Source organism: Leptodactylus fuscus, chromosome 2, assembly GCF_031893055.1.
Source record: "Leptodactylus fuscus isolate aLepFus1 chromosome 2, aLepFus1.hap2, whole genome shotgun sequence".
Taxonomy (NCBI): Eukaryota; Metazoa; Chordata; class Amphibia; order Anura; family Leptodactylidae; genus Leptodactylus; species Leptodactylus fuscus.
The window spans coordinates 170,958,623-170,976,546 of NC_134266.1; the positions used below are offsets into that span (position 1 = coordinate 170,958,623).

The following is a 17,924-nucleotide window of genomic DNA, read 5'->3' on the forward strand; positions in this document are numbered from 1 at the left end:
TTTCAGATATTATAAGGCTTACAAGTAAAGCAGTAAATTTCCCAAGCACATTTTTCAAGGGACCAGTTCAGTTCTGAAAGTACCCTGAAAGGCCTCTCTGAAAGAATCCCCCATAAATCGCCCATTCTCAAAACTGCACTCCTGGAAGAATTCAAAACAGCATTTACAACGTTTCTTAATCCTTTCAGCATTTCACAGCAATTAAAACAAAATGGAGGTGAAATTTAGACTTTTCTATTTCTGTTACTAATATACTCATTTAGCCCTAGAATTTACACATTTACAAAGGGTTAAAGGAGAGAATGCATTCCCCAATCTGCTATGTCACATGACACAGAGATCCCTATTATGTCCATTTGTGCTAAGTACCAGAACAGAATAGTATATCTGTGATCTTCAAGGGGTGTGACAAGACAAGGGGAAAAGTGGTAGACAGAGTATACATTTCTCCCAGGTTCCTGTCATATACCTTCTAAAAGCAGCTGGCAGTAAGAAAGTGGTGTTCCGTGATGGAGGGTTTTACCAAAACCTTGGAAAAAATGTCTGGCTGCTGGAGTGCAGAGAATTGGTTTTGTCGCTTCTTCATTAAACCACTCCAGGTTTTGGGATGAGCGAGGTTAATTTCCTTGTATCCTGAAGTGTGTATATATAAGGGCAGACAGAAAACAGGTATATACCTCTCTCTTCTCCTGAGAAACCACTTGTGAGTAATACTGCTGTGTATTGTGTTCCAGGAGCTGTGCAGTAGCTCTTTGTAGTTAAGTACCTGTGTTGTAGGTAGTGGCCAGACGGCTAGCATTTTATTTTCTATTGCTATTGTTTTGTTTGCCTGAAAGCACTAATAAAACTGGTTGCAGCTAGTGATCAGCGAGTAGTATTCGATCGAATACCTCACCGGCATTGGAATGCGTGTAATCGACCAAACACCAAGGGGTTAAACGCATTGAAAACAAAGCATTTAACCCCTTGGTGTTCGGCCGATTACATGCATTCCTATGCCAGCGAAGTATTCGATCGAATACTACTCGCTCATCACTAGTTTCAGCCATTTGCACCATACTTGGCTGGACTGGACTTTTTTTGCTGTGCTAAAAGTGCTTGTCTGAGGAGACAACGATCCCTGAGCTAATCCTGTGAAAGGGGTTCATTACACAAACAGACTCATATTTAAATGTGTAGGAAATTAAAAGATAAATATTTTTGTAGATACAAATTATTAAACATTTTGCAGCGTTTTAGACTAAAGCCCCATGTTGTGGAAACAGCTTTTTTTTTTTTTGCTTTTTTTTCTTGCTGCAGAGCCAAAGCCAAGAATGGCCACAAAAGGAGTGAGAAATATATAGGAAGCTCAATTCATTCAAATCTGCAACAAAAAAGCTCTGCTTCTGCAACATGGGGCCATAGCCTTAAAGATTTTCTCTAACCATCTTAGTGATGACAGTCTCTTATCTTGCTTATTTGTGAGTGGACACGACCATGAATGCAGTAACTTTCTAAGGCTAGGATTCACGCCTGTGCCTGTATTCCATTTGAGGTTTTCGTCCCTGAACCTGGACTTTTCTTTCCGCATTTTTTGGGCGGGTTAGCTTTCCGTTTTTCAGGTCTGCTTGTGGACGGAAAGACAAATGCTAGTGTAAACCTAGCGTAAGGTCTGAGACTTGTGAGAAATGCAGCCATGATTTCCTTATAGTGGACAGGATAGGCAGGGACACTATGTGAATGAGATAACCCAGCCGCTGTTAGGGCTCGTGCACACGGAGTTAACGCAAGCGCATTTTAGCATAATACACATGTATAGAATACACGTGTAAAAATAACACTCCCATTGAGTTCAATGAAATTTTTTACAAATGTAAAAAACACGTCAAAATACGCGTCACGTTTTTGTGTCGCGTATTTTGATTCGTGTTTTACAAGTGTTTAAAATTTAAATGAAGTCAATGGGAGTGTTATTTTTACACGTGTATTCTGTACATGTGTATTATGCTAAAATGCGCTTGCGTTAACTCCGTGTGCACGGGCCCTTAGGGTTTTCCAGTAACCCCAACTGAATTCTAGAGTCCGCTCGTTATTACAGCTGGTGCGCAAAGAGAAATAAATAAATTAGGCCGCTCTATAAAAAAGCCTTTCCAAGTCAGGTTTTTATTTACTTCAAATGCGTAATACATGCGTCATATACATTAAGCAAAATATATATGGGCCTAAAGGGTTTGCGGTTGTTTGACAATTATGCAAAGTAAAAAAAAAACGCTTATATTTCTCTTTTACTCATCTAATTTTCTAACAAGTTGCCTCATAAGTGTTTCGAGAACAGATATTTCACAGTATCCTGTTATCCTGTGGGTATCTCAACAGATGTCAGATTAGGACACTGACAGATAATTTCCTAATCCTCGCCATGACTGTGCGCACATAGACCGTGTTATACTTTACTTATCCAGCTTGAATGAATAATTGTTAACTGTAACACCACAATAAGGACATCACGGCTGGGTTTCTGACACGTGCCAGAGTATAGAAAGTACAATATTAAGTTCCTTTCCCACCAAACAAACATAAAAAAAAACAATAATACTCACCTCTCCTCGCTCCCCTGCTGTTCAGTCTGCAGTCCTCAGGGAGTTGCAGGCGCAATGCAAGTGACTTCATCACATCACGTCTGTAGCTCCCGGGGATGAGAGGGGATGAATGGTGAAGCAGAGAGTGGATGGATCCCTGCTTCATCATTGCCTCCATACAGTATTATGTCACATAATGGCCCCAACACACAGTATAATGTTCCTTAGCAGCTTCCATACAGTATAATGTCTGGAGAGGTACAACACCCAAGAGCTATTTCAGACCCCAGAGTATAACAATTAGAGGCCCAGGGGAGTCAAAAAACATAAAAAAACAAATGATCTGCAAGGAGTTTGTATGTTCTCCCCGTGTTTGCATGGATTTCCATCCCATATTCCAAAAGACATACTGATAGGGAAAAATGTACATTGTGAGCTCTATGTGGGGCTCACAATCTACATTTAAAAAAAAAAAAAACAATGATAATTACCTCTCCTGGTTTCACCACGTCTCCCTGCTGCTTTCGGTTCTCCTCAATGACTTCTGAGATGTTGATTATGCTGGCATCATTATGGGAGGGCAGTGTCTGAGCCCAGGAGAGGTGAGTAACATTTTTTATGTTTGCTCACCTGAAGAAACCCCTGAGTATAATAGCAGTACTTGTTATTTGCATATTGTTTCCAATCAATTTTTTTTCAAACTCTACTAAAGCAACATGCATAACAAAGGGATGTTGTTTCTTACTGTAATGTTCTCTGCAATGCAGTGGTGGCATAGTAAACTACCTTTAAACTATGCGCTTATAGTATTTGCAATGATACCAAATACTTCATTGTATGAATGACACATTTTATCTGATTGACAATAGTGGCATGTCAGGGCAATATAAACAACAGATACATGTACATTGCTGGGTCATAAGAGGTACACATCATTCTCACATACATTTTGCGGTTGCAAGTGATATGCACCTGACCTAGAAAACAAGCTTTGACCTAGATAACGCATGTGCATGTAGTAGTAAGTTACTGAAAACATTCTTTTTTATAGTAAATTTACTCCTCCCTGAAATGTTCAAAAAAGCAGAGAAACGTTGTATGCAAAATCTTGTGCAAAAGTTTTACGTAGGTGTGGATAAAATGCTGTGAATGCTTTCAAAAACAGGGATATTAATAGTTTATTGTTGTTAATTAAAATAATTAAGTGGATATACAAAAGAGACATCTAAATTACATTAATATTTGAAGGAGTCATCCTGGAAGTGATGGTATGGTCCCCACAAAGCCCTGATTTCAACATCATCCAGTCTGTCTGGAAATATGAAGAGCTTCCGGCCTCTCTTGTCTGTAAATGAGCCCATTGTCATCCTCCACCCCCAGATAGGGAAGTACTTGCTCCCCAAGTAGCCCTCCAGCTAACTTTACCGAGGATTCTGACTCATTTCTTCCTGCAGTGGCCAGTAAGACTTCTGAGCCAGAAAAGCACACAGCCGCCTGACATCACTCACTCCCATGTTCGTTTCCTGTGACTCAGCTTGTGACTTCTCTGCCTGAGTCCAAGTAGGACCTGGAGAAGCACTTGGAGCCTGCCTTGGTCACCTCACCGTGCATCGGTAGCAATGTTCCCTGCTGCATCTCTCTCCTCCGGTGGAGTAGAGTAATCGCCGAGCAACACGTGGCCGATGCCATCTTTGTTGTGTGTTCAGGACTTTGAGCTTCAGGAGGCCATAATGTTTGAAGATCGGACCAAGCAGTACTTTGATTTTGATGGGATCTTGATTCACTTGTACCCTGGATCATGCTTCAGAAGAAGAGGAACCTGTGACTGTTCTTAACAGTGCTCCCATACTGTTGGGGGTTTCCTTTTGCCCTTATGTGGCACAGCCCAAATGGAGGATCGCAGTATTAGCGGCGGGTAATGTGCTCTCAACCACTGTCCCCAGCACTACTTATAGGCCAGGCACTGATGAGGGGGGCCTGCTGTGCTACCTGATGGTGGTCAAAGTATTTCCCCGGGCACTTCCAGTTGGACAGCTGGTGTGATGGTGTTCGGACGGGACCTGATGGTAATGCAGGAGCGACTCAGGAATGTAGTTGTGCAGTTGAGCTGAAGGTCCTTAGTCCAGGTAAACGCAATATTGCGGGTCGTCGGGACAAAGGGCATCCCTTTTTGAAGGACAGATCTCTCTCGCTTTGATAGTAGAGGACCAGAAAGATTAATAATTTGTAAAGCACAGCTCATATCTGCTAATCCCTCCTCTCCTGTAGGAGATATTCTGAGATCAGTACTCCCCTGGACAACGACCCCTCCCCCTCCTATTTTTGATTGATGTGCCACCTCTAGCTCTCCCTCTATTCCTCAGATTCGATGATGTCGCACCTCTAGTACCACCTAATGTAGATACCTGTCTAGGTGGCACCCTCAATCGTTCAGAGTCTGAAATATCTGGTTCAGAGGAAGCTGCTTCTGCTTCAGGGGGCTCCCTTCTATTCCTGTGGCTAAAGTTGAAGATCCTGCCCTCCCTGAAAATGGAGGCGGAATCAAAATATTGTTAGCTGATATATTGTTAGCTGATTGGTGAATCTACAATATATCCCTTATCACTGCGCCCATAGACACCACCCCTGGTAGAAGTCAGTGAGCACCGAAACGCGTGTAGGGGACATGGAGGTTCTACTCTGGTGACCTTTTCAGGACGACTTTGTCACTATGGATATGCCTATATTGCCACTTTGACTTCCCACACTTTGTATGGTCCTAGCATTTTGTATGTATACACCCTGGATATATTGCCAGACCAATGTTGTTTACCCTAGGTAATATTTGAGCCCACTGTTGGCCATTTATGCATGCACCCTATAGCTACCAGTATATATACTTGGTATTTGTATTTGCCTCTCTGCTACATTTTTAATACTATTGGTCTTATTGGCTATATATACTCTATGGTTGTCAACACATATTATGTGGTTTCTACTTTAGCAGCCATTTAGTGTGGAATTTCAGCGCTGAAAAAACACCTCCCATTGACTTCAATGGGTTCCTTGCTAGCAGAAAAAGGAACCCATTGAAGTCAATGAGAGGCTTTTTTTTCAGCGCTGAAATTCCACACCAAATTCCTCACCATTTTCCTCCGTTTGAATGGGCCCTTAGCCTTAGAGAACACGTCTGTGTCTGTTCATGGGTGAGTCACGACTTGCAAGTGCAAGGAGGACATACGGCTTCCTAGTATGGAGCAATACTGCCTCTACTTCCTGCTGCACAGACTCCATCGGGAGCCATATTAATAAGTTATCTTCCCCTAAAGCATTGCAGTGCCTCTAGGGAAGACTAGACCTGTACATAAATATTTACCATCCTCGAGAACATGCAGGATTTTTTTGATTTATACATGGAATCTGCTATTCATTCTTGAAATCTGACCAAAAAAAAAATTCTGAATGAAATCTAAATCAGGTAAAGTAATGTATGTATGTTGGCACACTAGAAAGTAATGTAGTATCCTATCTTCTATATCTAACCTCAATGGTGAACCAAGATATCAATTTGCAAATCAAAAGTAAAAAATACATAAGGAAGCATGCCACGTCACAAATCATTCATATTTTAATGTTTTTTAAGGTATAAAAATGAAAATATGCCAACATATTTGAAATCCCCAAAAAATCTTCAATCAACAATGAAATAGAGTTTGTCACAGTATATATATATATATATATATATATATATATATATATATGCTCTCTAACTATATATAGTAAAATGTGTATTGACCCATATATATTAATCCCTTCTCACACATTTTTCGATTTTCCTTCTTTTAGGCTAAGGTCCCACTTTGCGGAAATGCAGCTTATTTTGTTGCGTTTTTTTTGAGCCAAAGCCAGGAATGCATTGAGCAGAAGGTAGAAGTATAAGAACTTTATATATCCCATTCCTCTTGTAGCTATTCTTGGCTTTGACTCAAAAAACTGCAATAAAATCAGCATAAAAAAAGCTGCATTTCCGCAACAGGGGGCCTTAGCGTCCATTCACACGGAGGAAAATGGTGCTTTATTTGGCGCTGAATTTTCCAAGCTGAAAAAAAGCGCCTCCCATTGACTTCAATGGGTGCCACTAGCTTTTTTTTCCACTAGCGGAATTTTCGGCTGAAAAAGCCCTGAAGTAGATGCTGGGAGTCCCAGGAGACATGATTATTAGAGATGAGCGAGTAGTATTCGATCAAGTAGGTATTCGATCGAATACTACGGTATTTGAAATACTCGTACTCGATCGAGTACCACTCGCTATTCGAATGGAAAAGTTCGATGCAGAACCAGCATTGATTGGCCGAATGCTATACAGTCGGCCAATCAATGCTGGTTCTTCTCCTACCTTTAGAAGTCTTCTCTGTGCAGCTTCCCCGCGGCGTCTTCCACCTCTGAATTCACTCTGCCAGGCATCGCGTTGGGCAGAGCCGACTGAGCATGTCCGCTTGTAGTGCAGGCATGCGCAGTCGGCTCTGCCCAGGCCATATGCCTGGCAGAGTGAATTCAGAGCCAGAAGATGCCGCGGGGACGCTGCACGGAGAAGACTGCTCGGAGGATCCAGCCCGACCCTCACTCGTGGACCTGGTAAGTATAATTTGATTGAATGTTGCCTACCCCTGAAACGAGCATTTTCACCCCATAGACTATAATAGGGTTCGATATTTGATTCGAGTAGTCGAATATTGAGGGGCTACTCGAAACGAATATCGAATCTTGAACATTTTACTGTTCGCTCATCTCTAATGATTATAGGTATTTGTTATATTTAATCACCTCCCCTTGAGCTTCCTATTACCAATTATATTCTGGGGAATGAGGCACTTCTGGAAAGGGGCCGACATAATTCCAGACCCCTTTCCATTGACAATATGTATAGCTGACAGGGAATCAAGCTTTCCCCAACTGCTATCATGGTGGCCACAGGCCCCGTACCCCTCTGGTCTCAGTCGACCCCCTGTAACTGTGATCATTACGCCCCTGCATGCAGTTCTTCAGTAAAAAAAAGCACTGTGTAAACCAAGTCTCATCAAAACACCAATTTTTTTTTATTTTTATTTTTTTGGGGGGGAGTGGGTTTCTATTTTTTCCCCCTCATTTTTAAAAAATTGTAAAGTACAAAGTAAATAAACTGTAATAAATATAACATACGTTGTCTGCTCTAAGCTAAGACTACACCTAAACATTTGGTGGTAAGACATATTTTCAAAGAGTAATCCAAACCACAGCAAGTGATTTTTGAGGCCAGGGCCCCACGTGGCGTGAGCGCAGCGATTTTTCCCGCGGCAGAAAAATCGTGGTGTTTTACAGTCAGAGCAAAGCGATTCTAGCGAATCCCATGTCCACTTTGTGGTGAAAATCATGTTGCAGTTTCCAAAATCGACGCAGTTTTGGAAATTGCAGCATGTCATTTATACTTACGGAAATACCGACGGTTTCCCCATGGGTATAACTGAAACAGAAAGTCCGCAGAAGAAAACTCTGTGAACTTTCTGTCTAAATTGCTGCAGGAGGAACCGTTTTTTCCCCACAGCACTTTTTTGCACTGGACACCACGTGGTGCCTTAGCCTCAAAGAGATTTTTAAGCGATTTCAATACTACTACTATTTAGTCATTAAGAAATCCCAGTATCTTGCAATAAAATAAAATAAACCGCAGTGATTTTGAAGGGATATGTTGCCCAATGCATTCCTTTGGTCAGCAGTTTCACAGTGATATATATTTTTTTGTAAACAGCTATAAAAAAATGTAGGTGTAACCTAACCTTTAATGTAATGCCCATTTTAAAGAGTTAGCAAACATATAGAAAAAAAGAGCCTCAATCATTACAATATGCAAACCCCAAAATTAAATACAAGACCACACAACCGAAACATGGGGACCAAAGACGCAATAGAAATAAATACACCAAAAAGAATTTCTTTTATATATAAAATATAAAAATATTTATTAGTACATAGTATAAAATAAAAGAGAAATACTGTATATGGCAGCAGGGCAGATGTAACAAAAAGCCAAAGAGAAGATACAAAGATATAAAACAAGTTCACCAATATAAATATATAATGGGGTAGAAGGTATAGAAAATATCTCTGCAATAGCACAAATACAAGGATATATTAATTCCCCAATATATATATATATATATATATATATATATATATATATAATGAATCACAGCAGGTAACAGGTTAAACCAGTATGTTAATGATTAAATAATGATAAATACCCCAAAAATGTACATATCGCTCCACCCATCAAAGATAGTGAAGCAGTAGAGATTTATATCAGCACATGTGCAACATCAGGGGGTATATAAAGAAATGTATAGAATCACATAGCATCCATTTTAAAGGGTTATCCAGGGAAAAAACAGCAAAGATTACCAGTGCACTCCCTAAGCTGGATAAGCTTTATTTGAAGTGCAAACTGTCACATGGCTGACTATGCTCTAGTCTATGGACCTAGAGCCGGAGTAGAGCAGAGTCAGTGACATCACATACAGCTGGTGCGGCAGCAGTGAGGGCTATTTACATAGGATTCCAACACCACTCTGCTATGCAAAGGTAGCAAGTGGGGCTTTGAAAGACCTAGCTATATGTAAGAAATAAAGCCTGTCAGGTCTGTCAGTAAAGGGAATGAACTGGTAAGCTTTATTTATCCCTGCATAACCCCTTAAAGGCCCCATGTTTCGGAAACGCAGGATTTTTTGTTGCTGCATTTTTTTGAGCCAAAGCCAAGAATCGCTACAAAAGGAATGGGAAATGTATAGGAAATACGTCTACATTCTGCTTAATGTAGAAGCTTTGGCTTCTCCAAGCGCAATAAAAAAAGCTGTGTTTTCGCAATGTCGGGCCTCAGCCTAAAAGACAGTGGTGGAAATGTAGCACTTTTTTTTTTCCACAGCACTTTTCACAGAAAGTCTGAAGAGTCAAGGGGCAACATAGTGGCTCAGTGGTTAGCACTGCAGCCTTGCAGTGCTGGAGTCCTGGGTTCGAATCTCGCCAAGAACAACATCTGCAAGGAGTTTGTATGTTCTCCCCGTGCTTGTGTGGATTTCCTCCCATTCTGCAAAGACAGACTGATAGGGAAAAAAATGTACATTGTGATCCCTATATGGGGTTCACAATCTACATTTATAAAAAAAAAAAAAAAAAGTCTGAAGAATTTTCCAGAGTTGTCCATATTATACCTATATGGAAAATGCCAGCATTTCCGTAGGTATAAATGACATGCTGCAATCTACAAAAACGCAACGTTTTGTTTTTTTCCGGAGGATTTATGCTGTAGATATTTTTCTGCAATGTGTGGATGGGACTAACCAGAATCCCATCCACTTTCCAGGTACTATAAAATAAATGTTTTTTGACATGGCTAAATGGCAGTTTATGCTTCATTATCATATGATTGGCTGGTCTTCTGCATTGGAAAACTATTACTTGACTTGATAGGTTTTGCTGGCATCAAGTACTGGATTTTTGTCCAAAATTGTGAATTGAGAGGACAAGACTTGTCGCCTTTCCATTTGACTCTATTTTTCTTCTTAAGAAGTTGTAGAGATTCTGGTTGTAAGCTTTTCTCACTTAAAGGTGTGAACTCAATCAAAATTACTTTAATCTTCCGCTCCACCATCGCTTTGTGCAAGCCACTTTCAAAGTCATACATGGTTTGGCCAGATGTAAAGTCTTTGCTTAAGACAATGATTAATCTTCTGCTCTTTTCAAGAAATGAGTTCATGTCATCGACCAAGGCTGCAACGCAGGAAAATGTAGGTTAGAAGTATTTCAGCAAAATTACCCAGCTAAGTAAATATGATTATATACTGTAAGTCATATGAAATTACACTGTGGTTAAAAGAAAAGAAAAAAAGTGTTTCCTACAAAATCCTGATAATCTTTAAAACAGGCATATAACCGATAACGTTTAAGATCTAGTAGTTTGTCATATAAGGCTAGCGCCAAAGCGTGAGTAGGGGTTTAATGAAGTTCCGTCTCCCTCTGGTAATACCTTTACTTTGTTATTTTGCCACCATGGGTTTGTTCTAAATGAGTGAGTGGGCAACTTTCTGTTCCCTACTCCCTGATCGATATTCATTTATATTTGCAATCATGCATTTTGGTCTCTTTTATTTCTTTGCACTTTGCCCATCTACTAGATGTATACTGACTGGTATTATATATACACCATTTTTACATATACATGATTTATTGACATATTGATGAATATCTGTCATTAATGCAGAGGCATCTTCTTTTACCTATCTATTTACCTATCTTTTATCTATTTAGTGTATTTTGCGGTGTAACATAGCTTGCTCACCTCTGTGATATTTTACTGTATTTTACTGTTTTATACTTGATATTCTTTCTAGCTGCGCATTATCGTTGTTATACCCAATTTTTCCTTTTAGACTTACCTTTGTGTATACTTGTTGTACTTACCTGAGTCGGTCCTTCAGTCTGATGGTATGCTGTCCTCCCTTGTATATTGTTTGTTACAATTTATCTAATAAAGTTTTTGCATTTTGATTATTTTTTTTGTGCCCTAGTCATTTTTTTTGTTTTTTTGTTGTATCTATATTGTGACCTTTAGGGTCATTCAGTTATTTGGACCTTATGTAGGGAATATTACACTGTGTAATATTTCAATTCCCTTTATCACCATGTTTGTTGTGTAAACAATCTTTAAAACAGGCATATAACTGATAGCGCTTAAGATCTAGTAGTTTGTCATATATATATATATATATATATATATATATATATATATATATATATATATATATACATACCACGCCGTGGGGCCCCGCTGGGCGGGGGCGGTTTCCCGGCTCGCCCGGCCCTGGATCTGCCCCTGGTCCTCAGTAAATTCAGAATTAGCAATCTCTCAGACAGAAAATAGTGTTTTTTTTCTGCTCACCAGTTGTTTCCGTAGTTTTTGGAACTTCTACTACTGATGTCTGATGAAGGTAAAGACATGGGGTAATGATACTGCCAACTACAGCAAAAATCAGTAGTAGAAGTAGAGGTAACCGTGTCACCAGACAGACCAAGTGCCCTCAACCAATCTCCCCAGCACACCACCTAGACTGGACACCAACGAGGAGGACCTACTATGCAACGAACGGTGGTGGTGGTAGAAGGGTCCTCTTTTACCCTGAGCCAGTTTGATGGTGTTCGGAAGGGCTCTGATATTAAAGCAGGAACGACTTAGGAAGGCAGTAATGCAGTGAAACAGGTTGAACTTTACTTGGCAACTGTAAACTGTAACCTTGAAGCTTTCCAATGAGGGTAGTAGTCTCCCAATGTGCAGTATGCCCAGACTTGATCTTGAGGGATGCCCAGACCAAATAACACAGACCAAATAAGGCTTTAAGTGGCATCTCCTCAACTCCAACAACTCTCTATGAATCTTCGTGACAGCCAGCAGGTATTGCTGAGGGCTGTAGTGCAAGGTAGTCATTTTTGGCCATCCTGACAGTCAGGCCTCCTTTTCTCCTTCTGGCACGGTGTCAGAAGATTTGACAACTATTATCCCTGTTTCAGAGCTTTCTTGTTTTAAGACTTGGGCTCAGTCTTCCCCCTCAGGGGCTGTATGGAGAACCACAGGGCTCAGTGAGTCAATGCTAACTTAGACGGCCCACTGCTAATTGCTTGTCTGCGGTCCCAATGGTTTCCTGGAGACCTTCATCTGCCAAACCTCACCCAGTGACCTATGATAGGCCAGAGCTATACCAAGTATAGCGCAAACTAGACAGTGGGGGAAACCAACAGGTGCTCCAAAAAGGAAAGCTGCAAACAATAAAGTAAATGGAACATATATTGTAACCAGGAATGGCAGGGCCCCGTGGTGAACTTTTGACATGCTCTACCCCCCCCCCCCCCCCGACTGACACCAAAAACCCCGACTGACCCCCCCCCCTCTTCCCCGCATGCACTATTATGCCCCATAATAGCCCCTGCACACAGTATTATGCTCCATAGTGGTCACTGCACACAGTATTATGCCCCATAGTGGTCCCTGCACACAGTATTATGCCCCATAATAGCCCCTGCACACAGTATTATGCTCCATAGTGGTCCCTGCACACAGTATTATGCCCCATAGTGGCCCCTGCACACAGTATTATGCTCCATAGTGGTCCCTGCACACAGTATTATGCCCCATAGTGGCCCCTGCACACACAGTATGATGACCCACAGTGTCACCTGCACACACAGTATTATGACTCATTGTGGACAGCCATGAACAATTATTATACTCTGGGGTCTTTTCAGACCCCAGACTATAATAATCCAAGACCCGGGAGGGGGAGGGGGATACAAACATTAAAAAAAAAAATCACTGTTACTTACCTATCCCTGGCTCTGCTGCACTTTCTGTTGATGTTGGCCATCTTCAATGATGTACAGGACATCACATGTCTCCAGGCCTGAGTCGAAGCCTGATGTCAGGGACTTCATAGAAGTAGCGGCTGTCGCCGGGCCCCATAATGGCCAGGGCCTTGTGGCAGCCACTACCGCTGCTACTCCGATAGTTCCGCCCCTGGACAAGACATACCCCTCGTTCACATCTGCGTATGGTAATCCGTTTGGAGAGTCTGTATGGGGTCCCCCCAAAACAGACTACGAAACGCATTTGCAAGCGCCGTGCAGTAAAAGCACACGGACCCCATAGACTATAATAAGGTCCATGTGCTTCCCGCGAGATCTCCGCATGAGTCATGCAGAGAGGAAAGTAGATTGTGAAGTACTTTCCTCTCCACATGTTCCCTGCGGAGATCTCGAGGCAAGCATACGGACCCTATTATAGCCCATATAGGGCTCACAATGTACTTTTTTTTTTCCTATCAGTATGTCTTTGTAGCATAGGAGGAAATCCACACAAACATGGGGAGATCATACAAACTCCTTGCAGATGTTGTTTCTGGCAGGATTCGAACCCAGGACTCCAGTGCTGCAAGGCTGCAGTGCTAACCACCGTGTTGCCCCTTCCATTATAGTCTATAGGGGTCTGTGTGCTTTTACTGCTTGCAAATGTGTTTGGTATTCCGTTCAGGGGAGTCCCCATACGGACTCCCTGAACGGATTACCAAACACAGATGTGAACGAGGGGATACAAAACACACCCAAAAACATGCTAATAGAAGAAGGTGCACTGTGATGCTGAACTATGATAATATATTCTTTGCTGATCTCACATAAAACACAGTTATTAGTCAGCAGCTTCAATTGTTCCACTACAGTGGTGAGCATGCACCTCTGTGCAGAAGAGAAGGATGTGGAAGGAGCCTGTCACTCTATACTCAGCATCATATCTCACACTGCATTACATAATTTTGTGTATTGCAGTTATGCACATGTGTATTGCTTTGCCAGGGGTGTGTACTACTGACATGCTGAGACTATTGCTATCAGACTAGCGCTATTGTTGACTTAAAGAGGACCTTTCACCATATCTGGGCACAGGCAGTTCTATATACTGCCGGAAAGCTGACAGTGCGCTGAATTCAGCGCACTGTCGGCTTTCCCGATCTGTGCCCGGTGTGGAGCTTACGGTCCGGTACCGTAGCTCTTCTATGGTCAGAAGGGCGTTTCTGACCATTAGCCAGGAACGTCCTTCTGCCTCGCGGCGCCTATCGCGCTGTACTGTGGAGCGGGGAGGAACGCCCCCTCCCTCTCCTGATAATACTCGTCTATGGACGAGCTGTGTGAGCAGAGGGAGGGGGCGTTCCTCCCCGCTCCACAGCACAGCGCGATAGGCGCCGCGAGGCAGAAGGACGTCTCTGGCTAATGGTCAGAAACGCCCTTCTGACCATAGAAGAGCTACGGTACCGGACCGTAAGCTCTTCACACCGGGCACAGATCGGGAAAGCCAACAGTGCGCTGAACTCAGCGCACTGTCAGCTTTCTGGCAGTATATAACACTGCATGTGCCCAGATATGGTGAAAGGTCCTCTTTAACACATCAGAATTGATGAGCAGCAATACACAGAACTGCATTTTTTTGTTTAATATCACAATACAACACAATAGATATGCGAACCCTCAAAATAATGTAATTACTAATTAAGGATAGTTGCATATGTAAGCATAAGCCATCATCACAGAGAGAAAAAAGCAATAACAATATAAAACAAAACAGCAAATCTCACCTATTCCAAACCAAACATTATATTTTGCCACCATTATCCCTATACCCCAACAAGGAGAACAAAATGAGGAGTGAGATGTCTCCTAAATCCCCTCTTGCCTTTGTTAAGCACTCTGCTGTCTACCTCCCTGGAAATAAAGTAAACAGCCTGAGGTACCCTTTAAATATTCCAAGAGGTACAATTATGTAAGAGTGAATGGAGGCATCTGCTTAGTTTCTTCTACCAACAATTCAGATGCTACAAAGGCTTTCGATTTCTTAAAAAATTGTGCTGTGTTGGAAAACTTCTTTCTATATATGTGTGTAAGGTGTTTTAATTTGTAAATGACTTGTTCCAGAATCGGTACTCACAGCTGAAGCCACAACTGTAGGATACAGTGTTTCAACTATCATACGCACACCATATGGAACAATGTGTGTGTGTGTGTGTGTGTGTGGGGTTCTTGCTGACTTTTATGAGAGGCTGTGCTGGCTATGATGGAGGACTGTGCTGGCTATTTTGAGGGGACTGCACTGGCTTTAATGGTGGTCTGTGCCTAACTATTACAGTGACTAGCCTTTTTAGTATATCTCGACAAATGTCTCCAAAGCTAAGAACTCAGTTTTCCTTTACATGTTCATATGATTTTAGAAATGTTGTATAGAAATGAACAAGTAACAGATAAAACGAATGTATTTTACCTCCTCCTGGAATTGCATCTCTCTCAAAGATGCACAGTTTATAACCAAAATTATTTTCCAAAATTGGAATAAGAGTCTGGAATGCAAAACGTCTTTCCTCGGATTCAAAGGTAGAAAAACTTTCCAAAGACAAGTAAGCATCATATTCTTTCCCATCTGTAAGGAAAAATGTATAATACTGATTACAATAAATATGCTTTAATATTACATGCTATATATTCTATATTTATATCCATATTCAAGAAATACATTAATATACTATGGGATCAAGACAAAGAGAAATCGGCATCACTCCGCGGACGTGAATAAAAAAAAGTCCTTTATTCCATCTGATATAAACTTACAAAAACATCAAAAACAAAGACAAAAAAGAATAACAAACATTAAAAAACGCCAACGCGTTTCGGGACGCACAGTCCCTTAGTCATGGCATCCTAAATCAACAAACGTAAAGGCTGGTATATATACTGCAACCACAGGATCAAAAAAGTCATGTGATAGTAATCAATAAAGATAATTAGCACCTGTGTATCTATTTCGCAATTCAATATTAACAACAAACAAAACAAAACAAAAATACATATTAATTCCTTTATACATGTAGAATTAGATAATCACAGGATAAAAACAAGACACATAGCCAGAAGAGGTAAAGGCAAAAAATAAGATGATTCGTGGTATAATATAATGAAAGAGCAGAATACAAAGGGTCATTCGACTACTATGACTCCATTCATATCTATGATTCATATTCATATCTCTTTGTCTTGATCCCATACCTTCGTTTGTTGGTCCACAAACCTATCGTGCACCCCGCCTAGGACTGATTACCATTCACGGTGAGCTCCAATACCTTCTTTTTCCAAATCTATTAATATACTATATTTATGTTAAAAAGAAAGATGCAATACTAACCTCCAATGGTTTCATCTACTCCAGTTATACTGCGGTATAAGAGTACAATGTGGATCCTAAACAGTATGCACAAGCCGATCAGAAGCACAATGGAGACAGAGCAAGTGATAGATGCAATAATCGATGTTGTAAAGACCTTGTTAGAAATGTCTTGGCTCTCAGCTATTTGGAAAGAGAGGATATTGGTTTAAAAACCTTCATAGACCCACAGTGGCTAACTTCACATGCAAAATAAGCATTGACCAGATCAATGTTTTGAAGTATCTCCCCACCCATTTTTCTGCATTATTGCATATTTATCATCATATAATGCACATTTATAAGCATTGTCAATGAGCTCATTGACTGGCAGTAAATTGCAATCTGGCTATCTGATCCTCAAGGAGTCTCAAGTGTGTAGGAAAATTAAGAGGATTAAAGCAGACAAGGCCGGTGGACCCGATGGTTTAAGTGCAAGAGTTCTTAAAATGTGCAATGAACAGCTATGTGGCATCATCACGCAAATGTACAATATGAGTCTAAATCTGGGAGTGGTACCTCAACTGTGGAAAACATATTGTGTGGTACCAGTACCAAAGAAACCCAACCCGACGGGCTACATTGACTACCGACCTTTAGCACTGACATCCCACCTGATGAAGATCCTAGAGAGACTGGTCCTGACACACTTACGCCCCCTAGTGAGCTCCGCTCTGGACCCCCTCCAGTTTACCTAACGGCCGAACATTGGGGTACATGATGCCATCATCCACCCTCTTCACAGAGCTCTCTCTCACCTGGAGAAACCTGGGAACACTGTGAGAATAATCTTCTTTGATTTCTCCAGTGCATTCAACACCATTCAGCCAGGGCTATTGAGGGAGAAGCTGAACCTTGTTGGAGTGCACCATCACCTGTCCAACTGGATCCTAGACTACCTGACAAACCGCCCTCAGTATGTGAGAGCCCAGGACTGTGTGTCTGACGCTGTGATCTGTGGTACGGGGGCACCACAAGGTACAGTTCTTGCCCCATTTCTCTTCACACTGTACACTGCTGACTTTAGGCACAACTCATCCAGCTGTTACTTACAGAAGTACTCCGATGACTCTATAGTAGGCCTTATCGCTGATGGCGATGATAGGGAATACAGAGACTTAAACCGGGACTTTGTTGAATGGTGCCAGCAGAATCACCTCAGGATTAATGCTGGGAAGACCAAGGGGATGGTGGTGGACTTTAGCAAACAAAGTGCTCCGACCCCGGTGGAGATCCAAGGGACATGCATTGAGATAGTCAGGACTTATAAGTATCTGTGTGTGCTCCTCAATAATAAACTGGACTGGGCTGATCACCTGGAGGTGCTGCACAGAAAGGGCCACAACAGACTCTACCTGCTCAGGAGGCTGAGGGCAGGCCAGGGGACACTTGTTAGGGCCTTTTTCAACTCTGTGGTTGCTTCTGCCATCTTTTTCGGTGTGGTCTGCTAGGGGGAGCAGTATATCAACCAGGGACAGAAATAGACTTGACAGGGAGATCAGAAGGGCCAGCTCTGTCCTGGGGAGCCCCCTGGACCCAGTACAGTTGGTGGGTGACAGAAGGATACTGTC

At 41.7% G+C, this 17,924-nt stretch overlaps 1 protein-coding gene across 1 annotated transcript in view; it reads right to left on the bottom strand.

Annotated features, from left to right (window-relative positions):
- Positions 1–9,972: 9,972 nt before the first annotated feature.
- The window catches only part of LOC142196190 (interleukin-18 receptor 1-like), a gene marked incomplete at its 5' end in the record, with an annotated part of 31,719 nt that continues 23,767 nt past the window's right edge, over positions 9,973–17,924 (bottom strand). The window contains 3 exons of the mRNA XM_075266409.1: positions 9,973–10,337; positions 15,421–15,576; positions 16,336–16,497. Of these exons, the coding sequence (XP_075122510.1) occupies positions 9,973–10,337; positions 15,421–15,576; positions 16,336–16,497 (683 nt within the window). The remainder of the gene's footprint in view (positions 10,338–15,420; positions 15,577–16,335; positions 16,498–17,924) is intronic.